The 26,004-nt window shown below is 40.6% G+C and overlaps 2 protein-coding genes across 2 annotated transcripts in view; both read right to left on the minus strand.

Annotated features, from left to right (window-relative positions):
- Positions 1-4,518, minus strand: part of LOC133651191 (transcription elongation regulator 1-like) — a 42,334-nt gene extending 37,816 nt beyond the window's left edge. Inside the window, exon 1 of the mRNA XM_062049199.1 lies at positions 4,386-4,518. Coding sequence (XP_061905183.1) covers positions 4,386-4,408 — 23 coding nt within the window. The 5' untranslated portion in view covers positions 4,409-4,518. The remainder of the gene's footprint in view (positions 1-4,385) is intronic.
- Positions 1,983-24,504, minus strand: LOC133651192 (clathrin interactor 1-like). Its single transcript, XM_062049205.1, has 12 exons — positions 24,372-24,504; positions 23,648-23,752; positions 16,632-16,728; positions 16,438-16,546; positions 16,194-16,367; positions 14,190-14,358; positions 13,902-14,118; positions 13,743-13,824; positions 13,623-13,682; positions 13,252-13,547; positions 4,940-5,126; positions 1,983-4,844 (listed from the first exon to the last, which is right to left on the minus strand). The coding sequence occupies exons 1-12, from the start codon at positions 24,410-24,412 to the stop codon at positions 4,561-4,563; spliced, it is 1,821 nt and encodes a 606-aa protein (XP_061905189.1). The 5' UTR covers positions 24,413-24,504; the 3' UTR covers positions 1,983-4,560.
- Between the last annotated feature and the right edge of the window lie 1,500 nt (positions 24,505-26,004).

Genomic DNA, 26,004 nt, shown 5'->3' on the forward strand with positions numbered 1-26,004 from the left:
CGTTCACCTGTGGGATGTTCCAAATAAGTGTTTGATGAGCATTCCTCAACTTTATCAGTATTTATTGCCACCTTTCCCAACTTCTTTTTCACGTGTTGCTGGCATCAAATTCTAAAGTTAATGATTATTTGCAAAAAAAATAAAGTTTATCAGTTTGAACATCAAATATGTTGTCTTTGTAGCATATTCAACTGAATATGGGTTGAAAATGATTTGCAAATCATTGTATTCCGTTTATATTTACATCTAACACAATTTCCCAACTCATATGGAAACGGGGTTTGTATGTTTTGTGTTCATGCTTCACAGATGAGAGTATTTGGCGAGCGCTGTTTTGTCTTACTAATTTCAGCAGCCCTTGAACTCACCGATGTGTGGACTGTGACTCAACAGTTTTATGTGTATAACTTTCTCCGATGCTGCCACAGAAAGACGTGTTTTATGCCACTCCTTCTTGGTCTCATTTTGTCCATCAAACGTTTTATGCTGTGCGTGAATGCACAAAGGGGAGCTTTGTTGACGTTATTGACTTGTTGGGAGTGCTAATCAGGCATGAATGCAAGCTAACAGATGCTAACATGCTATTTAGGCAAGCTGTATGTACATTTTGCATCATTATGCCTCGTTTGTAGGTATATTTGAGCTCATTTAATTTCCTTTATTTATGTCCTCTGTGTATTTCATTTATTTTTCCATGTTTCATGACACATTACTGTATATGTATGTAATATTGGCTGCATTTCTGTTTGTGTGCCATGTTCAGTGTTTCCCATAAACTGCCAAGATACCTGTGGCGGTGGGGGCGTGGCTATGGGCGTGGTCACCATGACATCATCGAGTAATTTGCATAATTTACTACAATGATATGATTTTCTCTAAAAAGGCTAAAAAAATGTATACTTACTAATTAATAATAACAGTTTTGTTTTAAACATCCATCCATCCATTTTACAATATAATTATAACACTTTATGTACATATTTATGTACAGATTTGAACAATAAGTTATTCACTGAAATATATTAATTGTGGTTCTTACAAAAAATATATATTATAAAATATAAAAGCTAAAATGTCTCTTAAAGCTCTGCCCCTTTAATTAGTGCATACTAAATAATGTAACTTTAGCCTACTACTACAAGCATATTATTTACCAGCAACATAAAGTGAAACAGAGGCAGAGGTGTCCTGCCACAGTCAGTAACAAATAAACAGAAAACAGTAGTGGTGGTAGATAGACACAAAGCTTCATCCAACATCTGATCCACTGAACAAAGAGCTCCAAAAATCTCTATCCTACTCTTCTCTTTTGTAAAGTAAATCTGAACAGCCGATATGGGCGTCTACATCAACTATATGATTTGCCTGAGAAGCTGGACAGGACAAAAATAAATAAATAAATAAATAAAAAAAATTTGAAAAAAAAAAAAAAAATTTTGTGGCGGCCTTAATTCTTTCGTGGCGGGCCGCAACAAATAAATGAATGTGTGGGAAACACTGATGTTGTTCCAGACCACAGCAAACTTTACCCATCTTGCAAAGATTGTAATAAATCCATTAGAAGAAGACGGCCTGTCGTTTCCTTTAACTTGGACAAAAACATCTATACCTTTGGCCATTTTAAGACAGTGATTTCCAGGAGTTATCTCAGCCTCTGAGAAGTTTTACTAATGTTTTCCAATGTTGTAAAAATGTGTAGAATAAATATTAAATTTCAACATTTCTGTCAACGAAGATTTGTGTCAGCCTGCGACACATAGTGATTTTGATAGTAGGCTAATATAGCTAATTAGCCACTTGTTGCTATCATTATAACACTTATATAAGTCTTTTAATTTTTTGCAGCTCCAGACTGATTAACTTTTTTGTATTTGTGGTCCAATATGGCTCTTTCAACATTTTGGGTTGCCGACCCCTGGTTTAGTCACTGTTTACCTTTTTTCTCTCTTTTCATTCATGATCCACCAATAAACAATACTGACTTCTTATTGTTATAATTTAATACAACGGAGGGACAAACTACAGAAAATATACAATAAAGAAAAACAAAAACATGATTTGCGTCAACTGAACAATGTAATCGGTAGCGCTCCTGTATGAAGAGAAGTAAATTAATACGAAACTAAAATCTATGGAGTAATTTTTTTTTGAGAGTAACAAAATAAAGATTTGGTCATTTTGGAGCACATTGTCTCAAGAGTGACAACAAGCTCTGCTTAGTTGTGACTACACACATACACTTTAATACACACACTCTTGCACTCTTACAGCACACACCAATCTCCTTTGGGTCCATCTCTCCAAAAAATCGATTTACATCCGAATCACGATTCTTAATTCATCCCGATTCTAAATCCATTTGTCATTTTCAAAAATCGATTAAAAAAGGCCATCTCTATGCAACCGGAAGGAGCATTTTTAGCCCGTTTTGAAAAAGTTTCCTCCTAATTATATTAAATAATACATTGCAAAAATCTATTTAAATCGAGAATCGTGTTGAATTGCGAATCAATTCTCAATCAAATAGTCACCCCAGAAATGGGAATCGGATCGAATCGTTAGATGCCCAAAAGAGTCACACCCCTATTGTCTGTTTTTGAGTGCAATGACAATAGGGGTGCACAAAAAAAAATCACGATTGTTATTTATCCTGATTCTAAATAAATGTACTACTTTTAAAAATCTAATTAAATTAATAAGAAATCATTTTGAAAAATACAAAAATATATATTGAAAACCATGTTAAATTGAAATCGATTCTGAATCAAATCGGAACCCCAGGAATGGAATCGTAACGTTAGGTGCCTAAAGATTCCCAGGCCTAAAGTCTATGTTTTTGAGTGCAACATCCGGGTACTGACAGTAGGGGGGCACAAAAAAAAAATCAAAATCAAAAATTGACTCCCATCCAAATCGCAATTCTTATTCATCACGATTCTAAATCAATTTATTATTTAGAAAAATCGAATTCCAACAAAGAAACACTTTTTTTTTATTCAATTGAAAATCGGATTAAATGGAGAATCGACTCTGGATCAAATCATCACCTCCGAAAAAACGGACCGACTTGTTGGGTGCCCACAGATTCACACCCTTAATGTCTATGTTTTTCAGTGCAACATCCGGGTACTGACAGTAGGAGGCGCACAAAAAAAATTAAATAATCAATTCCCGTACGAATCGCGATTCTTAGGCATCGCGATCCTAAATCAATGTTATTTTCAAAAATCAAATCCAAATAAAGAAGTTTTGTTTTTTTTCCATTAAATTGAAAATCATGTTGAATCGAGAATCGACTCGGAATCAAATCATCACCCGCTTGTTAGGTGCCCAAAGATCCACACCCTTAATGTCGATGTTTTTGAGTGCAACATCTTGTGCACACAAAAAAAAATAATTCCCATCCGAATCGCGATTCTTATTCATCTCGATCCTAAATCCATTTAATATTTTCAAAAATCTCATTCAAATAGGGCTGCAACTAACAACTAATTTGATAATCGATTAATCTGTCAATTATTACTTCGATTAATAATCGGATAAAAGAGACAAACTACATTTCTATCCTTTCCAGTATTTTATTGAAAAAAACACAGCATACTGGCACCATACTTATTTTGATTATTGTTTCTCAGCTGTTTGTAAATGTTGCAGTTTATAAATAAAGGTTTATTTAAAAAAAGAAATAAAAAAAAAAGAGCCTCTGCGCATGCGCATAGCATAGATCCAACGAATCGATGACTAAATTAATCGCCAACTATTTTTATAATCGATTAGTTGTTGCAGCCCTAAATTCAAATAAAGAAAATAATCCAAAATCTAATTCAAATAGGGCTGCAACTAACAACTAATTTGATAATCGATTAATCTGTCAATTATTACTTCGATTAATAATCGGATAAAAGAGACAAACTACATTTCTATCCTTTCCAGTATTTTATTGAAAAAAACCCAGCATACTGGCACCATACTTATTTTGATTATTGTTTCTCAGCTGTTTGTACATGTTGCAGTTTATAAATAAAGGTTTATTTATTTAAAAAAAAAAAAAAAAAAAAAAAGCCTCTGCTAGATCCAACGAATCGATGACTAAATTAATCGCCAACTATTTTTATAATCGATTAGTTGTTGCAGCCCTAAATTCAAATAAAGAAAATAATCCAAATATGCGTTAAATTGAGACCCGAATCTGAATTGGAACATTACTCCAGGAATCGGATCGACTCGTTAGTGGCCCAAAGATTCCCACCCCTAGTCGCTGATCCACATCATGATGTCCACGGTCTTTCCTTGTCTGTGTGGTTCTGCCGAGTCCACAGTGAGGAGGGAAACCGGCAAAGTGTTTGTAGCAAAGTCTGAACACGTCCGAGTGGGAAAATACTCACACGTGTTCATGATGGAGCGGCATTTGAAGTTCATGTTGGTGAAGTCCTCCTGAGCGGTGTGGAGTCAAATGTGGTTCTGGAACACGGACCGGTACCCACCATTCTGGTCCGCTGGACGCCCCGGGACCCCCACCAGAGATACATGCAAGTCCTGACTGCACACACACACACTTGTTCATTTTCCGAAATTGCCAAAGCTAGAAAAGGCATCTTGTTTGGCTGGAACAACGCCCGGCGTTCCCACGCCGTTCATCCCGCCCATCATGGCGGGAGCAGACACGCCCATATTCATGCTCATGTTCATTCCCATCATGCCGGCGTTAACCGGAAACGTGCCCATTCCGACGGGACCCGAGGTCACGTGACCGGCCAGAGGTCCGACGGGGGTGGCGTGCGGCGGCGGCGAGCTGAGGTTGAGTCCCCCAAAGTTCTGGGCCATCAGGGCGACGGGAGGCGCTCCTGCAAAGACGCACAACGGGATGGGAGGAGTCGCCACTCTGCTGGAGGCCTAGAAGCTAGCAGCTGGTTGCCTAGCAACACCCGGGACACGTTACCTTGTGGCTGGAGGATGTTGTTGAGCGTGGCCTGGGACTTTGTGGGAAGGTGGCTGGATGATAAGAAGTCCAGGCTGATGTTGACCGACGGGTCGGACCAGGTGGACCCCAAAGACCCCGGACCCGCCATCCCGACCTGTTGCTTAAGCCCGGCGGGCAGCTGCTGACACACGAGACCTCCCAAACTCTGAGGGGAAACACGTTGAAGTTTTACAGCATAGAACAGGGGTGTCCAAACTTTTTCCACCAATGGCCGCATTTTGAAAAGTCAAAGTATGCAGGGGCCATTTCGATATTTTTCAATTTTGTAAGAAAAATACATAAATCAATCAATCAATCAATGTTTATTTATATAGCCCTAAATCACAAGTGTCTCAAAGGGCTGCACAAGCCACAACGACATCCTCGGTACAGAGCCCACATACGGGCAAGGAAAACTCACCCCAGTGGGACGTCAATGTGAATGACTATGAGAAACCTTGGAGAGGACCGCATATGTGGGTAACCCCCCCCCCCCCCCCCCTCTAGGGGAGACCGAAAGCAATGGATGTCGAGTGCTATATGCCAGTGGTCCCCAACCACCGGGCCGTGGCCCGGTACCGATTGGTACCGGGCCTCGCAAGAAATTTAATTAAAAAAAGAAAAAAAATAATAATAATTTTTTTAAAAAAAATTAAATCAACATAAAAAACACAATATATACATTATATATCAATATAGATCAATACAGTCTGCAAGGATACAGTCCGTAAGAACACATGATTGTATTTCTTTATGAAAAAAAAATTAATAAAAAAAATTAATACCCCCCCCCCGGTCCGTGGGACAAATTTTCAAGCGTTGACCGGTCCCCAGCTACAAAAAGGTTGGGGACCACTGTTGTAGGTGACCAAGTATATTATTATTAATTGGAACATTTCAGCTTTTTCTCATTCCTGTAATATTCCACTTTCCTTTTATTTCATATAAATATTTTCATCATATTTATCATTTTCGCTCTTGTTGCATCATGCTGTATGCTCGTTTTAATTGTGGCGTTTATATTTTAACCATGTGAAGCACTCTCTCTGTGAGAAGTATAATACGAATACAAATTTACTTGATTTACAGTCAGATCTTTTGCTCTTTTTTTTTAATTTTTATTTTTTACATTTTTACTGTTATTTGTTCCCTAAAATATGCTGCGGGCCCCTACTGTCAAAATAATAATAGCAATAAAAATAATAGTACAATTTTGTCTGTCCAAAAATATTAATGTTCAGTTCAGTTTACGACGTCCTCAACACTACGCGAGGAGGCCTACCATTCAAGATAAGCCTGAGCCCGAGCCTGTGCTACAGTGCTAAAGGTAATCAGCATAAGATGCCTCCTTTCTCTACGGAAGATTACCACAAACTGCTAAAGAAGATTTTACTGTTGGAAATAAAAATGAATCGGTTGGAAGTGAATTTAGAAGTGAATGGACAATGTGGCTACAACACCACTCTAGCACTCCTGTCGACTGAAAACACTGGACAGCACCATGCTACAACCCAGCTAACTAGCAACAATGAAGCTACGAAGAAACGGGAGGTCCCTGTAGAGGGTAATAAATCTACCAGTGAAAATCCTCCCTGGAACACACTTGGTGCAAAGCCAAAGAGAAGACCACCTCCCTGCGACAAGGGAGAATGGATATCTGGCAGGACCCAGCGCCCCGATATCTCTGATCTGACCGGCTGGCCTGCGCTACCATCTTCAGCCAGGCATACTGCGTCATCAACTCCACTGCCACGTAGGACACAGCAGCGGACAGCTGAGAAGAGGAGAACTACCAATAAACCTCCCCAGCAAGCAAGTGTCCAACTAAAGAACAGGTTTGCCCCACTGTTGATGGACAATGGATCCCCCTCTGATTGCCTGAATAACCCACCATCACCACGCAGAAGGGTAAGACCTGCTAACTTTACACCACAGAGAAAGCTAACGAGAGCTCCTGAAAATCTGATTGTGGGGGACTTTTCTGTAAAAGATATGAAAAGCAATAATAACACCAAAGTACTCTGCTTTCCGAAGGATATGGTATCTGACATGGAAAAAAGAATCCTGGAAATTGTCGCTGCACACCCAAATGTGAAAAATATCATCCTGCACATTGGTTTTAATGACATTGTAAAACAACAATCAAGAGAGCTGAAAGAGCACTTCAATAAACTCTTTGAAACAGTCAGCGCTGTGAATGCTGACGTTTTTATCAGTGGTCCTCTACCCCCAATCAGGAGAGGAGCTGAGAGATTCAGTAGACTTTACTCGCTGAATGAGTGGCTATCAAGTGCACTTCTTGCTCGTTCAATGCATTTTATTGACAATTTTAGCTTTTTCTGGGACCGCAGGCATCTTTTTAAGGCAGACGGACTTTGCCTGAATAAGATGGGAGTAAAGCTATTCATGAACAACATGTTTCACTTCCTGCATCTTGCATCTATCATCACTGCCAAGGACAAGAGACAAGAGGAGCCACCGAGGAAGGAAGACACAACACAGCCTATCAGGAACGTCGAAGGAGGACCGCCACCGCAAAAGGAGAACGTCGACCATGAGATACACCAGAGCAAAGAGGAGAGGTGTCTATCCTCCTCTACCGCCCCTCCCTCCATTCTGAATGCATGTGAAGATCCCTCCCCCACATCCCCCAAGCCATCCACGTCTCCATCTTTCTCCCTCCCTCAAGTAGACCTTTCTCCCCCCTTCTCCCCCTTGGAGTTCCGGGAGCTACCCCCACTCACGCCCCACCCTACTCAGATTTTTACCCCCCTAGATCATCGCTCACCTCCACCACCCCCTCCACGAAGGCGTGCTCCACAACCCCCCAGCCATACTTCACCTTTCTCACGCCAACCCCTTACACGCCCTCAACGTCCACCTTCAGTAGTTCGTCCCAGCTCTGACGCTGCTCACTCCCCCTCCCCCTTACGGCAAACCCCGCCTCGCCCTGACAGCAGTCCTGAATATTTCTGATACAGAAAAGGGTTCAGCAGTAGACCACATTATCAGCTGGGCCCAAGGTTGCCTACATCAAATCATGGCACCTTCTACATCCCTGTTGTGACTACCAAGAGAGTAAACATTGGGAAACTTAGCCACCCTGCTAACCTAAACAATCTCATTCCTATTATCTCCAAATCAAAGCCAACATCGAAGCCTGTCAATAACACCATCAGGATGGGTCTGCTCAATGTCAGGTCTCTGAATAGCAAATCATTTTTAGTCAATGATTTTATTAGCACTTCTAAACTTGACTTTATGTTTTTAACTGAAACATGGCTGGAACAAAATAACAGTGCAAGCATTCTGATCGAGACAGCACCCCCCAACTATAACTTCATTGATATATGTAGATCGGGGAAAAGAGGTGGAGGGGTTGCTGCTATATTTAAAAACATGTTTCAGGGGAAACAGATGTCACTCGGTGAGTTTACATCATTTGAATACCTGTGTGCTGTGTTGAAATGCTCTCCCAAAATTCTCTTGTTAATTATCTACAGGCCACCTAAATATTCTGCAAATTTTTTTGATGATTTTACTGAACTATTGTCTAGCATCTCCACTGACTTTGACTGCCTGGTTATAACTGGTGATTTTAATTTTCATATTGACGATTTAAATGACAAGGGCGCAAAAGAACTTTTTACTATTTTAGACACATTTGAACTGTCTCAACATGTGAAAGAGGCTACACATTATAAGGGACACACCCTGGACCTGATTATCACAAAAGGTCTCAATGTTTCTGATGTTCTTGTGATTGATCCTTCATTGTCTGATCATTTCTGTGTTTTCTTTAATATTTCTGTAATTCCGGACACACAAACAGAATCAAAGAATGTCAAAAAGCGGTACATAAATGAACATGCTAATGTCCTCTTTAAAAACGCCATCTCCTCACTACCACCTCTAAACCCATGTCATGCTGATGATCTTGTAAGCAACTTTAATTCCAAAATTGTGAATATCATAGATATCATTGCACCTGTTACAGTTAAAACGATTTCTGGCAAGCAAAAGGCACCCTGGAGAAAATCTGCTGCTGTAACAGCCCAGAGAAGAGAGTGCAGGAAGGCTGAACGAATCTGGCGGAATACAAAACTTCATATTCACCATGACATCTATAAAGAGAGCCTCCAGGCCTACAATTTAGTCTTAAAAAGTGCTAGAGAAACATTCTTCTCCAATATCATAAACAGCAACACAAATAAGGCCAAAACCCTATTCACAATCGTTGACAGACTGACTAAACCCCCAACACAAATACCAGCCGAACTCCATTCCACGCAGAAATGCAATGACTTTGCATTCTTTTATACTGATAAAATTGAAGGCATCAGACGCACCATCAATATCTCAAGTAAAAAAGTTGGATCACCACCCCATTTAGGCAAAAGTAACACAGCAATGATGGCAAGCTTTAATGCCATAGACTCTAAAACTCTAGTGGAAACGGTGACAGCTCTAAAGTCATCCACCTGCTGCCTTGATGTTTTACCTACCAACTTCTTTAAGAATGTTTTTGACTGCCTATCAACAGACATCTTGCAAATAATTAATAATTCTATTAAATCGGGCAATTTCCCGAAGGCTTTCAAAACTGCAGTCATTAAACCTCTTCTAAAAAAGCAGAGCCTAGATGCCTCTGTTATCAACAACTACAGACCAATTTCAAATCTACCATTCATAAGTAAAATAATTGAGAAAGTTGTCCTCCAACAACTAAATCACTTCTTGGCTTCTACTGGCTGCCACAACAACTTCCAGTCAGGATTTCGACCTCTTCATAGCACAGAGACGGCCCTTCTTAAAGTTATAAATGACATCCGTCTAAACACAGACTCTGGCAAAACTTCAGTATTAATGCTTTTGGACCTCAGTGCTGCATTTGACACTGTCGACCACTCAATACTTTTGGACAGGTTGGAAAACTGGGTGGGGATCTCAGGCACAGTTTTAAGCTGGTTCAAGTCATATCTACAAGATAGGAACTATTTTGTTTCCATTGGTGACTTTGTATCAGAACCAACCAACGTAACGTGTGGAGTCCCCCAAGGTTCAATCTTGGGGCCGACTTTATTTAACATCTATATGCTCCCACTAGGACAAATCATGCAAAATAATAACATTGACCATCATTGCTATGCCGATGACACCCAAATCTATGTAGCGCTATCACCAAATGACTATCGCCCCATAGATCTTCTGTGCCAGTGCATTGAGCAAGTCAAACACTGGATGTGCCAAAATTTCCTACAACTAAATGAAGATAAAACTGAGATAATTGTTTTTGGTGCTAAAAAAGAAAGGTTTAAAGTCATCCAACACCTTAAATCACTGTCCCTGAAAACCTCAAATAAAGCCAGAAATCTTGGGGTTATTTTAGATTCTGATTTACATTTCGACAGTCACATCAAATCAGTAACAAAATCGGCCTACTATCACCTCAAAAATGTAAAAAGACTTAGAGGGCTCATGTCAGCTCAAGACTTAGAAAAACTTGTACATGCCTTTATTACCAGTAGGCTAGACTATTGTAATGGTCTCCTTGCAGGTCTTCCCAAAAAAACTGTCAGGCAGCTACAGCTTGTTCAGAACGCTGCTGCTAGAGTTCTAACAAAGACCAAAAAATGTGAGCACATTACACCAATTCTTAAATCCTTACATTGGCTCCCTGTACATCAGAGAATAGATTTCAAAATCCTCCTGCTCACATATAAATCACTACATGGTCTAGGGCCCAAGTATATCACTGATATGCTCCCACTATATACGCCCTCTAGATCACTAAGATCTTCTGAGACCAATCTGTTAGCGGTTCCAAGAGTAAACTCAAATCAAGGGAGATCATCATTCAGTCACTATGCAACACATAGCTGGAATAAACTTCCTGAAGATGTCAGACTCTCCCCAACTCTCACTACTTTTAAAACTAGACTGAAGACTTTTATGTTCACCTTAGCTTTCAGCTAAATCTTTTAATCTTTTAACTTTTAACGTCTGCACTGTTTTTATTTTTATTGTCTGCATTTTAATTTTGCTTTTATTTTCTTTCATTTCACTTTGTTGTCTGTGAAGCACTTTGAGTCTGCCTTGTGTATGAAAAGCGCTATACAAATAAAGTTGCCTTGCCTTGCCTTGCCTTTAGGGCTGCAACAACTAATCGATTAAATCGATTATAAAAATAGTTGGCGATTAATCTAGTCATCGATTCGTTGGATCTATGCTATGCGCATGGGCCATTTTTATTTTTTATGTTTTTTTAATAAACCTTTATTTATAAGCTGCAACATGTACAAACAGCTGAGAAACAATAATCAAAATAAGTATGGTGCCAGTATGCTGGTTTTTTTTCCCAATAAAATACTGGAAAGGATAGAAATGTAGTTTGCCTCTTTTATCTGATTATTAATCGATTAATCGAAGTAATAATCGACAATCAAATGAATCGTTAGTTGCAGCCCTAGTTCAGTTACACATTTAACAGTGTTTATTTTTGTTGTAATTTTTCAAACTAATTAACATACTGTTAACATACCGTATTTCGTTGAATAGCCGCAGGGGCGTTAATTAATTTAAAACCTCCTGTCACACCTGCGTTTACCGGAAACCGGCGGGATGGCCGTGCATGCGGTAATTATTTTAAAACCTCTTCTCACTCCGGCGTTTACCAAGAAGAATCCATAAAATTTAGACATGCGCTTTGAGTGTGATGTAAGCATACCATCATGAAAAGCACATTTAATTAAAAAAAACGTTATTATGGTCTTACCTGTACTTATAAATGGAGTCCATTTGCAGCTCCTTCTGACCAAAAGCATCGATAACTTGTTTATAGAAGTCTTCATTATTTTCTTTTTTCCGTTTTAAAAGTCTCTGTCTCGATGGAGATATTCCTTTAATTATTACCTCCTGCTTCCATTGAAAGTCCAGTTTAGAAAACTGTTTTATTTTAGATACTGGTATGTAATCCTCCATGTTAGAAGGAAGAAAAAAAATCTCTTGCTGCGTGTGTTCACTTCTTCTGCAGTACCGGAAGTCGCAAGAAGGATCACTAGCGCGGCAGCGCCCTCTACCACCAGGAGGCGGGAGTCATTTAATGACTTATACAGTATTTCACACACGCAGCTACGGTATATTAATAAAACATAGCTGCTTACTGTTCTCTTTAGCATACTGTACCGGTATTCAATAGCTTGGACCTTAAATCCTACTGAAAAGCTCTTTATCTTTTTTCCTTTGTGCGATTGTAAACTACTGAAAGCAGCTTCCTCCATTTTGAAAATGAGGACAGATGCGTCACTCGTGACGTAACGAATTTGACCCGGTGGAAGTTCTAGCCATATGCTAAATATTTTGCGAAACGAGTTTGACCCGGTGAAAATTATAGACATGCGATAATAAAATTAATATTTTGCGAAACGAATTTGATCCGGCTTCAATAATAAACCGGCGATAAGGCCAAGCATGCGTTAATTATTTTGAGAAACGAGTTTGACCCGGCAGTAATTCTAGACGTGCGAATACTATATTCCCTGCGCCAATTCAAGGAAATACGGTAACAGTATTATTTATATTTTTTAATTAACTAAACTTTGTTATATTTTTAATCAATTTAATGTTAATTTTGAAAGCTTCTAATATTTTAGATTAGAGGCGTCTGAACCTATTTCTACCAAGTCGAAAAGTCGAAGTATGTTGGGACCATTTTGATATTTTTTATTTTGTAAAAAAAATAAAAGAAAAAAAAGTTATATATACAGTATATATTTAAAGACAAAACTGAGCATCAACTCTGTGTTATAGATATATATATATAGATATATATATATAAAATATATATATATATATGTATATATATATATAAAAAATATACTAATATTAGTATAATATTAATTTGAACGTTTGAGCGTTTTCTCATTCCTGTAATATTCCATTTTCCTTTTAGTTCATATAAATATTTTTATAATTTTATTTGCAATGTCTCTGTTGTGAAGCACTTTGCGAGCTCGCTCTGTGAGAAGAGCAATATAAATAAAATTTACTTTACCTACATTTTCAATTTTGGCTTTTTTTTTTTCCAAGGGGGCCATTTTGATAAAAAGAAGAAGCTAAAAACAGATGTAAATATTTAAAGACAACTTTGTGTTGTAAGTAACCAAGTATAATAATATTATTACTTTGAAAATGTTAGCTTTTTGTCGTTATATTCCTATTTTTTAAATCTTTTTCCTTACATAGTCAAATGGACACCACTGGCATAGAAGTTGAAACACGAGAGGACTCACCTGCTGGGAACGAGAGAGCGGCATGGTCGACATAGCAACAGATGCCCCGCCCACAGAGAAGGTCAAACTCTGAGAGGCGCTCAGCGCGGCGTTGCTCAGCGGCGGGTTGACTCCGCCCATCAGGTCAAAGAGCTCAGCCGAGGGAGGGACAGGGGCAGGGTTGGAGCCAGGTGCCGACTGGATGCTGCCAAACAGGTTGGCGACCGGCTGGGAGGAGGCGGAGCTTGATGAAGGCGGGGGGTTGGAGAAGGTGCTCCAGTCTCCAAATTCAGCGTTGCCATTGGCCGGCGCCGCAGCTAGTCACGTGACAGACGTCAGGAGTTGGTGAAAAGTTACGTTAAAGAATCATACGAGTCAAGAAAAGTCTTTACTGGCCGACGCCGCTGGCGAGGAGAAGTCGGCGAAGGCGTCGATGAGGTCGGAGCTTCCACCTGGCGACGCGTGCACACGGTCACACACTTCGCCGGAAGACACTCTCTTTGTGTTGTTACCTGCTGCAGAGCCCTGATTGGACGACGGATCGATGACCAGCAGGTCGGCCAGACCGCCGCCGGGCGACTTCCTCGCGGATGACTTGAGGAAGGACCAGAGAGAGGGCGGGGTTAAAGGCGATTGAGGGGAAGGGAAAAGAGCGAGCGTGCGGCGAGCACCTCTTCCTCAGCGCTCCTGTCTCCGGTGTAGTGGGCGGCCGCGCCAAGGTCCAAAGTCTTGGTGCCGGTGCCGCCGCTGCGCTTGCGTGTGGTAGTTGTGGTGGTCTCCGTGGCCTGCGTGATCTGGATGCTCTTGGTCGTCACCGTCTCCTCCTCGTCTTTAAACTCCAGGGCGTCCTGGCGACCGTTTCTGGACGCCCTGTCCTCCTCGTTGTCGCTACGGCAACCACAGGAAGCGACACGTAGGACTCGGCGCCGGAAGGAGCCGCGCGGGAGGAATGCGCTTACCTGATCCTGTCGGGGGACTCGTCTCGCTCCTTCTTGCGGAACTTGCTGAGCGTGTCGTCGATGGTGCTGCCGATCTTCTCGCTGATCTCACCCAGCTTCTCGCTGAAGGGGAACGCCGCCCGGCTCTTGTCCCAGTCCTCGTCCCACTTGCTGCGCTCCAGCTCGGTGGCTGTGGGGAGGGGACACGCGAGGAGACGTGATGAGGCGGCGATGGGCGATGGAGGAGACGCACACCAGTGTTTCCCATAAACTGCCAAGATACCTGTGGCGGTGGGGGCGTGGCTATGGGCGTGGTCACCGTGACATCGAGTAATTTGCATAATTTACTACAATGATTTGATTTTCTCTAAAAAGGCTAAAAAAATGTATACTTACTAATTAATAATAACAGTTTTGTTTTAAACGTCCATCCATCCATCCATTTTACAATATAATTACAACACAATAAGTTATTCACTGAAATATATTTATTAATTGTGGTTCTTACAAAAATGATATCTTATAAAATATAAATGCTAAAATGTCTCAAAGCTCTGCCCCTTTAATTAGTGCATACTAAATAATTTAACTTTAGCCTACTACTACAACCATATTATTTACCAGCAACATAAAGTGAAACAGAGGCAGAGGTGTCCTGCCACAGTCAGTAACAAATAAACAGAAAACAGTAGTGGTGGTAGATAGACACAAAGCTTCATCAAACATCTGGGGCCGTACTTATCAAGCTTCTTAGAGTGCCATTTTACACTTAAGTCCTGAGAATTTGCGAAATTTAGTCCTACTCTCAAACTTAAGAATAAAAGCTTTTTATCAACGTTCTTAAGTCTAAGAATCACTCCTACTCTCCACGATATTTAAGAGACCTTCAGAGGTGTCTTAAGTGGTTAGGAGTTGCCAGCAGGGGATGGCACTGAGGCGAGAGAGACGTGCGCCAACGTTCAGGGAGCGGAACGATGTCCTGGATTTGTTTGATGACGAGCAGCTGATCAAACGGTATCGTTTAGACAGAGCGGGTATTATTTTTGTCACAGATTTAATACTTTTCGATTCCATGTTGATTTCTGCATGTGGCTGCAGTGGACTAGTATATATAGAGCCACCCACACCAGTTTCAAATTAGTTGCCTAATTAATGAATTGGAAAGAAAATGTTATGACAGTAGCGTATGTGTGTGGCCGTGAGGTGAGTGACGTCAGTGAGTGTGTGGGCGAGAGAAGAGAAGAGAGGGAGCGGTAGCGTGAGTGCCGGCGGGGACTAGTTTGTTTTGTATTATTTTGTAGTTTATTGTCAAAATATACACTCCCATTGTCCACTTAAATATTTCCAAGATATTTCTTTATTCTTAGACAACGGATTCCCTTCCGTGATTGGTCATTTCTATGGACACAGAAATGACGTCACCTAAAATTCCGTTTACGGCACATAGTAATGTCGTAATTCAGCTCTGAGTGTGACACTTAAGTTTCAGTCCTACACTTCGCTGAAAGTGTGAGTAAGACGCTTGGTAACCAACTTTTAAGTGCAGCTTTCAGCGAAGAATTTATTTACTCTTAAGTCAACTCTTAGCAGACTTCTTAGGAGTAATTCTGAGAAGCTTGATAAGTACGGCCCCTGATCCACTGAACAAAGAGCTCCAAAAATCTTGAACTTTAGACTGCCATCAGTTTTACTCCCTACACTTAACCATGTGTTTCCTACTGCCTGCAGACTTTGCACCCTTTGTTATATACACATGTTGTGTTTCTAATATAAATACATTTAATAAAGTCAAATACAAATAAGGCAACAAGAGAAGTATCCTACACTTCTCTTTTGTAAAGTAAATCTGAACAGCCTATATGGGCATCTACATCAACTATATGATTTGCCTGAGAAGCTGGACAGGACAAAAAATAAATAAAATAAATTATTATTTATTTATTTATTTTTATTTGTGGCGGACGTAATTCTTTCGTGGCGGGCCGCCACAAATAAATGAATGTGTGGGAAACCCTGCATACTCACAGTTCTTGAAGCTTCCTCCTCCTCCCATGCTGTTGGAGGACACGCCGATGTATTTGTCCTTGTTCTTCTTGGCCTTCTTCCGCTCCTCCCGGAGTCGGTCGTCGTCCTGGACGAACTCCACCATCTCCTTCACCTTCTGCCGCACGTTGACGCCTTGGTCTTTACCGTTCTCGTCTGTGCACAGCTTGGAGTGAGCGGTTTCCTGCCAGTGTTCCCTCCCGACGAGAATCTGGCCGAGACTCACCGAGGAAGTGGTAGTTCTCCAAAGACCTCAGGTCGTAGATGTGTTCTCTCGCGCTGGTCACCACTCTCTCGGACCCGTTCCTGATCAGGTAGGCCAGCAGCAGCAACGCCTGGCACGTCACAACAGAGCAAAACGGTCCCCGTCATCCAGCTACCGGATCTCATCGGGCGGCGTTCCTAATGAAATGGCCGCACCTTGTAGACGCGCCTCCAGTTCTTCTTGTTGTCTTTCAGCATCCTCGTCCACAGCATGTTCATCACCTCGGGGAACTGCTCGTACATGAAGGTGGATCTGCTCACATTCAGGTGACATGGACACTTTTTTTTTAAACGTATCATCATTTGTGAAGTTGCAGTGAAAGTGTGTTAGTGTCTGTGTGTGTTTTCACGAGGGTTGTCCCAAAACTAGAGATGTCCGGTAAAACGCGGACGTTGCGTCTCCCCTCTCCCCTCTCCCACACACAACACAGGAGTTGCAGCACAACTGCAGCATGAGAGGTTTACTGGCGACTCTTGATGACCTCATCAAACCGCCGCGAGCGCAGCATAACAACAACAAGAGTGTGTTGTTGCCGGTGCTGTAGCCGTGGCTAACAAGCGAGCTCCCTCGGTGACTGAATAACGACACCATGTCTATGGTTTGGGATAGGGCTGGGCGATATGTCGATATACTCGATATATTGCGGGTTTGTCTCTGTGCGATATAGAAAATGACTATATCGTGATATTCGAGTATACGTTCTCACGCAGTTGCTTTTAGCTGCGGGCATTACACTGCAGGCTCTTCTCACTCTTTCTTGTCTCTCCTTCTCACAGAGACGTAAAACAAGCGCGCCTTCTTACATACGTCACATAGAACGTCATATACGCCCACAGGAGCAGAGAGGTAGCGGCATGAGTAACGTTAGCTGCGGTGCGAGTGGTAATACGAGAGAAAGAAGGTGCGAATCTAGTAACAAATGAAGGAAGAATTAATTCCCAAGAAAAACATCGTCTGGCGGTGGTTTGGCTTCAAGCGGGAAGACGTCGAACAGACAACCGTAATATGTCAAGTATGCGGCAAAAGCGTACAAAAAGTAGCAGCTCTACTTATGTAGCATCATTTGAAAAGTCGCCTGCTAGAGAATGAAGAGTGCTTGAAACTCTGCATGTCAACATCTCCGTTTGGTGCCACACCAACAAAATGCCGAGGCAACCATTTCCACATCAGCACCGTATGAAAAAAATAGTCAACAGAAGGAGATAACGTCCGCAGGAACCTACCACATAGCGAAGGACGAACACTATTTGATTTCCTATTATGCAGCTCATTTTTATTTAACAGTTATTGAAATACATCATGCACAAAAGTGCACTTTATATGTTTTAAACTATTGTAGTGGCGTTCTGTACAAAAAGTGCACTTTAATTTAGGGTTGTTTTGATACGTCATCTTAGTGACATCATGCACAAAAGTGCACTTTATATGTTTTAAACTATTGTAGTGGCGTTCTGTACAAAAAGTGCACTTTAATTTAGGGTTGTTTTGATACGTCATCTTAATGACATCATGCACAAAAGTGCACTTTATATGTTTTAAACTATTGTAGTGGCGTTCTGTACAAAAAGTGCACTTTAATTTAGTGTTGTTTTGATACGTCATCTTAGTGACATCATGCACAAAAGTGCACTTTATATGTTTTAAACTATTGTAGTGGCGTTCTGTACAAAAAGTGCACTTTAATTTAGGGTTGTTTTGATACGTCATCTTAGTGACATCATGCACAAAAGTGCCCTTTATATGTTTTAAACTATTGTAGTGGCGTTCTGTACAAAAAGTGCACTTTAATTTAGGGTTGTTTTGATACGTCATCTTGGTGACATCATTCACAAAAGTGCACTTATAGCTTGTTTTAAAATGTCTCTGACAATCTTGCACTTTCTGTTTTGGAAATGACATGAATGTTTGTGCCACTGCTTAATAACTGTTTAATAAATACACTTTTGTTTAAATTGACTTAGTTGTGATTTCCCTCTCTGCATGAATGTTTATAATGAGCATATATTAATGCAGTATGAAGAAGAATGTTTTAATGTAGACACATAGAATCCTCATACTGCTGTGATTATATGCATCAAGTGTTCATTCAAGGCTAAGGCAAAATATCGAGATATATATCGTAGGGATGCAACAGTACGTGTATTTGTATTGAACCGTTTCGGTACGGGGTTTTCGGTTCGGTTCGGAGGTGTACCGAACGAGTTTCCACACGGACATATTAAGTAGCACACCGCACGTTGTGTAAACAATGCATACCGAGGCACAACACACGGCATGTTAGCAACGACCGGGCTACGACAACATATAGAAGCCAGAGCTGGAAGACCCTCCTGCCTCGTTAAGATCTCCCGTTTGGGAACACTTTGGCTGCGCGGTGCGATACAACAATGGAGGACGGAGGTTTGCCGACATAGTTCAGCAGCGGTAAGGCATGCTTCTGCCAACACGTCAAACATGCTAACCCATTTGAAGCGTCACCACCCCCAAGTGAACGTCGCTTTAACGAAGATAAAGACGAGCAAACAGCTCCCACCGCATTCAAGCAGCCTCTCCTCGGCGAGTCAGGCAGGGCTAAAGCAATAAAAAAAAATTTTATAGCAGCAGATTTAAGACCGTGTTGTTTTAAAAACTAGATTTTGAGCCACTTCTATGGTGGAAGAAAAATGAGCCCATATATCCTCTTGCTGCCAAGTTAGCCAGGCTGGGGGGGGGGGGAATAAAAGTTAATCTGAGGCTGAGTTGACTTGAAACTGTTTAATGTTGCACTTTTTATATGTAGAAGACAACTTTTGTGATTTTATTCAATCTGAGCAACAACTTGAGGCAGTTTTATGTCGATTAACGTGGACCCCGACTTAGAAAAGTTGAAAAACTTATTGGGGTGTTACCATTTAGTGGTCAATTGCACGGAATATGTACTGTACTGTGCAATCTACTAATAAAAGTCTCAATCAATCAATCAAAAAAAGCACTTTATATGTAGAAAGGTTTTGTTAAGAAACCATTCTGAGCCTTATCTTATTTAGATTTGATTTTATATATGTTGACCACATTAACCCTGGCAATGGACCCTGTGTGTATATGTATGTTATGCCATTGTTTACAAATTTGATAAATAAATAACCAAAAAATTTATATTTTGTTGTTTTCTTACTGTACCGAAAATGAACCGAACCGTGACCTCTAAACCGAGGTACGTACCGAACCGAAATTTTTGTGTACCGTTACACCCCTAATATATCGTTAGGGATGATGTTCGAAACCAGTTCTCCCGGTTGTTCGATAAGAAAAGAACCGATTCCATTGACTCAAATCCCTTTTTGAGAACTGGGTCCCGTTATCGAGGCCACTATAGTAAAGAAAAAGAGTTTGTTCTTTATTCGAATCCCTGGGAATGAATCCCTTTTTTTATACTAGGAAATGCCCTGTGGCACGTCCCAGGAATAGACGTAGCTCAGTCATTAGGCGGCAGATACAGAAAGCAGCAACAATGGACCGGAAAAAAACGCCTCAAGGCATGGCTTCATTTTACAAAAAAATACGACGAGGAAACGGCTATCTGCAATTATTGCCAGGCTTCGCTCTCATCTAAGGGGGGGAAGTAAAACAAGCATGTTGAAACATGTTCAGGCTGCACATAACCCGAAGGTTAGAGAAAGGTGTCGTGGAGAAGCAGCGACGAAGCACGCCCCTCTTCAACCTGCAGCGCCAATTCCAGTGATAGTGCTGGTGAGTAACTAACGTTAACTGTTGCCGGTTAATTTCCATATCTGCTCACTCGTAGCCTTTAGGCTAAAATAACGCTACCTCGTATGTCAATCCAGGATTGCAGTAATGTTAGCTAGACTAACGTTACCTAAGCATAGCCAGTAGCTAACGGTAACATTAGCCTTTTTGTATGTGTCTGATAACGTTAACGTTATCTTGTAGCCTACACCAGTGGTCCCCAACCACAGGTCCGCGGCCCGGTACCGGTCCGTGGATCGATTGGTACCGGGCGCACAAGAAAAAATTATTATTATTATTTTTTTTTTTAATTAAGTCAACATAATAAACACAAGATACACTTACAATTAGTGCACCAACCCACAAAACTTCCCTCCCCCATTTATACTCATTCACACTCATTCGCACAAAAGTGTTGTTTCTTTCTGTTATTAATATTTCTGGTTCCTACATTATATATCAATATCTATCAATACAGTCTGCAAGGGATACAGTCCGTAAGCACACATGATTGTATTTTTGTATGACAAAAAAAAATAAAAATACCATACCATGGGTAACAACAGTCAATATTTATTTATTTTATTTTATTTTTTTAGGGGTGTAACAACAGTCAATATTTATTTACTTTTATTTTTTTTTCTTATAAAATAAAAGTGAGCTTTTGTTAAACCAAATATTGTGTTTTGTTTCCATATACAACAACCTATCTGGATTCGATAAGAGAATCGATAAGGAATCGGTTCGATAAGAGGATTCGATAATGGGCTCGAACTCGATAATTTCTTATCAAACATCATCCCTATATATCGTGTATCGTGACATGGCCTAAAAATATTGTAATGTTAATAAAAGGCCATATCGCCCAACCCTAGTTGGAACCCGATAATCATATGTATAGGACTGCAACAACTAATCGATTAAAATCGATTATCAAAATAGTTGGCGATTAATTTAGTCATCGATTCGTTGGAACTATGCTATGCGCGTAGGCTTTTTTTTGTTTTGTTATTTTTTTGTTGTTGGGTTTTTTTGTTTTATAAACCTTTATTTATAAACTGCAACATTTACAAACAGCTGAGAAACAATAATCAAAATAAGTACAAAAAACAGTACAAAACAGCGCGAGGGCGGCGCTGAGGCTACGTCTCATGAGGTGGCGTAAGCTAGCCAATAATGTGTCATGTGCAGCTCACGTGACGACGCCGCCTCCTTTGCTGGAAACATTCAAAAAATGGCGCAGGAAAACAGTACGGATAGTTTAGCGGAGAAATATCTCGAGGTTATTGCTTCAATGGAGAAAAGTGTACGACCTAAGTCGTCAAAAGTGTGGGAACACTTTACTTTAAAGACTTCAAAGAAGACCGTTTCCTGCAAAATGGCACGGAAGTACAACATTGCTTCAGGAGCACCTGAAAAGGAAACATGTTGGAGCCATGGATGAAGGGAACAACTCACGCTACGTAACTTTTTAAGTCCATAGTGGCAACATGCATTCATGAGTAGGGATGATACTCGAAACCGGTTTTCCCGGTTGTTTGATAAGAAAAGAACCGAGTCCTCGGACTCGAATCCCTTTTTGAGAACCGGTACCCGTTATCGAGACCACTATAGTAAAGGAAAAGAGTTGATTCGTTATTCGAATCCCGTCCCGACCAGAAATGCTCCGTGGGACATCACAATAAATGACGTCACGTAGCTCAGTCATTAGGCGCAGATAGCGAAAGCAGGAAAACAATGGACGGGAAAAAGCGCTCCAAGGTGTAATAAAGTTCAAAACAAAAGCTATAATCCATCGAATAACTTTACTGAGAGATTTGAGCAGGGTAAAACACATGACCAACACTTTTACTACCAACCGGAAACATAGCAACGCACCTCCTTTACGGCAGCTGTCGCAACGTTCTTAAAACAACCGCAGCACATACATATATATACAACATATCTCCCTTTTTTAACTTTTGTTTTTCTTTCCTTGTAAACGTTACAAAATCACACTGTATATGTGTTGTTTGTCTAATTATAAATAATGCAGACGAGGCGTGTTGGCTGAGTTCTTCACGTTTACTTTCACAGCGTGGCAACATGCAACACTTTTCGGGGCTACCGCGCATGCTCGTAACTCCCGTTGCATGCTGGGTAGTGTAGTTGTTATATTCTCTCGCTCATAACATGTTTCCCCCATAAAGAAATAATGTTAACTCAATAAAGTGTATTTCTTTTTTTAGCTTTAACTTTTCATTTATTAGCATTGTAACCACATTTGCAAACAACTTTTCTATTCATATAATTTTCTTTCAATAAAGAAATAAAGTGCAAAAATGTCAAAGCATCATAACAGTTATGTCAAATAGCAGCAGAAGTGCACTTTTTGGAGAGCTGTATTATTTCCAGTTTTGTGCACAAGGGACTGATTTTATTTAACACTATATTATTATTTATACACCTATAGTGATCACAGAGACAGCTTGTTTTTGTGTTCCTGTATATATTTGTTTCTCTGAAAAATCCCACTTAATATACTTTGGGTAACAACAGTCAATATTTATTTATTTTATTGTATTTTTTTAGGTGGGTAACAGTCAATATTTATTTATTTATTAGATTTTATTTTTTTATTATATAATAAAAGTGAGCTTTTGTTCAACCAAATATTGTGTGTTTTTTTCCATATACAACAACCTATCTGGACTCGATAAGAGAATCGATAAGGAATCGGTTCGATAAGAGGATTCTATAATAGGCTCCAACTCGATAATTCCTTATCAAACATCATCCCTATTCACGAGTTCAGCTTTTTTGTGAGTAACGTTAACGTTATGCCTTTGTTGCAACGCGGGGCTGATAATGTGTCTCCGGCACATTTGACTCCGTTTTGAGAGAGAAAACGCACGGTTACCAATTTCGAAATAAACGTAACGGACAGAAATATCTCGGGTTGGTTTCATAATGGATCAATGTAGCCGGGCCCGATAAAGCTATATAAATATATTTAGATTTGAGTGACGCTTTAGTATAACTAAACGTTATGAAGGTGCTGGAATATTTCATGCTATTATTCAGAGGCAGCCTAAAATATGAATCCTTTATTATTCACAACAGAAACGTGTACAATATCTGATTCAGTTCTGATCTGATGAGTTACATTTCTGTGTTATTATTGGTGTATGCTGCACCCCCAATGTCCACAACATGGTGCCAGTATGCTGTTTTTTTCCAATAAAATACTGGAAAGGATAGAAATGTAGTTTGTCTCTTTTATCCGATTATTAATCGATTAATCGAAGTAATAATCAACAGATTAATCGATTACCAAATTAATTGTTAGTTGCAGCCCTACATATGTACATTGTTTCGATTGAGAGATTTGCTACTCTGTACGAAACTTTTCGATTTAAGAAACACGTTCAAGAGCCAACAAAGTTCGTAAATGGACCGCACGCACCTGGCTATGTCTCCCATCAGCTGACCAGAAGGTCCCCAAGGGTCGTCATTGGTGGCCTCTCTCACCTTGGACTCGATATCAGAGTAGTTCATCACCACATTGGTGCTGGTGGTGCACACACACACACATAAACACAATTAAATGTCTGCAAGGGAAACCATTTAAAAGCGTATGCCTGCACACACACTTCATCCACATTGTTATATTAGTGTTCTCTGCAAGGAATGTGAGCCTGCTAAAGTCCTGTTGGTTTTGTTTGCTAACTATAAGCTCTTTTGTGTGATGGGGGGAAGAGAGGGCCTTGTTTGGAGCGTCAAGGATTAGTGAGGACGTTATGGAGAACACGCAAAAATGCACACTTTGTGAATGTTCGCATGTTTCCACAAACATATTTCCATGCATGCCCTGCGGGTGCAAACATGGGCGTGATGCTGCAGATAACGGTTTATGCTATGCTATGCTAAGCTATGCTAGCACCGTTAGCTACCTGGCTAGCTGTGACTAAAAAGGACAAAAAGCATTTCAAGCCAGCTAAGCCACATTATATGGCACTAGTATGCGACATTGTGACATTTGAATCATTTAAAGACGCGCTGTTCACTAAAAAGTGGCACGTTTTACAGCAAGGTTATAATAATATTTTTTTTTAAAAGCTAACGGCGGCTATGACGTCACGCAGCAACCTAGCCGGTTAGCTTAGCATAGCTCCGCCTCGACTACTCACGCCTTGTCCACCAGCTCTCGAACTTTCCACATGTTCAGCATCTTCTCCTCATGGAAGCTCCACGACGCGTCCGCCCGCACACGCACACGCACACGCACACACGCTCGCCCAGCTTTTTTTTCTCCCCCCCACCTCCACCACGGCCCAGTTGCTACGGGAACGTCAACGTGACGTCACCGCGACGTATGCCTCCCGCGTTGTACGAAACCCCAAACCAGTGAAGTTTGCACGTTGTGCAATTCGTAAATAAAAACAGAATACAATCCATCCATTTTCTACCGCTTGTCCTTTTTGGGGTCGCGGGGGGTGCTGGAGCCTATCTCACAGCTGCATACAATGATTTGCAAATCTTTTTCAACTTATATTCAATATTAAATAGACTGCAAAGACAAGAGACTTAATGTTCCAACTGAGAAACTTTTTTTTTTTTTTGCAAATAATCATTAACTTAGAATTTAATGGCAGCAACACATTACAAAACAGTTGTCACAGGGGCATTTTTACCACTTTCAAAAGTATTTGGCCACCTGCCTTAGAGGCCTACTGAAATGAATTGTATTTATTTAAACGGGGATTGCAGATCCATTCTATGTGTCATACTTGATCATTTCGTGATATTGCCATATTTTTGCTGAAAGGATTTAGTAGAGAACATCGACGATAAAGTTCGCAACTTTTGGTCGCTGATAAAAAAAAGCCTTGCCTGTACCGGAAGTAGCGTGACGTCGCAGGTTGAAAGGCTCCTCACATCTCCCCATTGTTTACACCAGCAGCGAGAGCGATTCAGACCAAGAAAGCGACGATTACCCCATTAATTTGAGCGAGGATGAAAGATTTGTGGATGAGGAACTTGAGAGTGAAGGACTAGAGTGCAGTGCAGGACGTATCTTTTTTCCCTCTGACCGTAACTTAGGTAAAAGGGCTCATTGGATTCCACACTTTCTCCTTTTTCTATTGTGGATCACGGATTTGTATTTTAAACCACCTCGGATACTATATCCTCTTGAAAATGAGAGTCGAGAACGCGAAATGGACATTCACAGTGACTTTTATCACCACGACAATACATCGGCGAAGCACTTTAGCTTCGGAGCTAACGTGATAGTGTAGTAGAATTTCTGACCTTTGACCTATAATTCATGTCTGTCAAAAATGTATGCTCATTTTGATTTCTCTTCCTCTTCTGTGGGACAAAAGTGAACTTTAAGTCGTGCCAACCTGTCTAGTAAATGTGTTGACTGTCTAAAAGATTCGAGTTGCTATGGAACAGATAGGGAAAACAAAATAAGACATTGACGCACTAACAAGAGAGATAAGAAAGGGATAAAGCCAAACGAAGAGAATGTTTTGAGCACCATTTTCTTTGTCATGGTGACGGGCGCGCCCGGGGGGGGGAACTTTCTGTGTGCTAGACAACTCAACCCAACCATTGTACCATTTGATTATGAGTAAAATAAAACTCTTGTGTTAAATCTACTTTGGTTCTCATTGACAACCTGGACTTTCCACTACAAAATTGGCGTCACGAACTAGGATGGTCCAGAACTCTGCAAATCAACATCCGCTCCCGGCTTCTCTCTCAGGCAGACAACGCTTGCACGCGCGCATCTAATAAAAGGTAAGCTATTTTGCT

This window comes from Entelurus aequoreus, linkage group LG05, assembly GCF_033978785.1.
Source record: "Entelurus aequoreus isolate RoL-2023_Sb linkage group LG05, RoL_Eaeq_v1.1, whole genome shotgun sequence".
Taxonomy (NCBI): Eukaryota; Metazoa; Chordata; class Actinopteri; order Syngnathiformes; family Syngnathidae; genus Entelurus; species Entelurus aequoreus.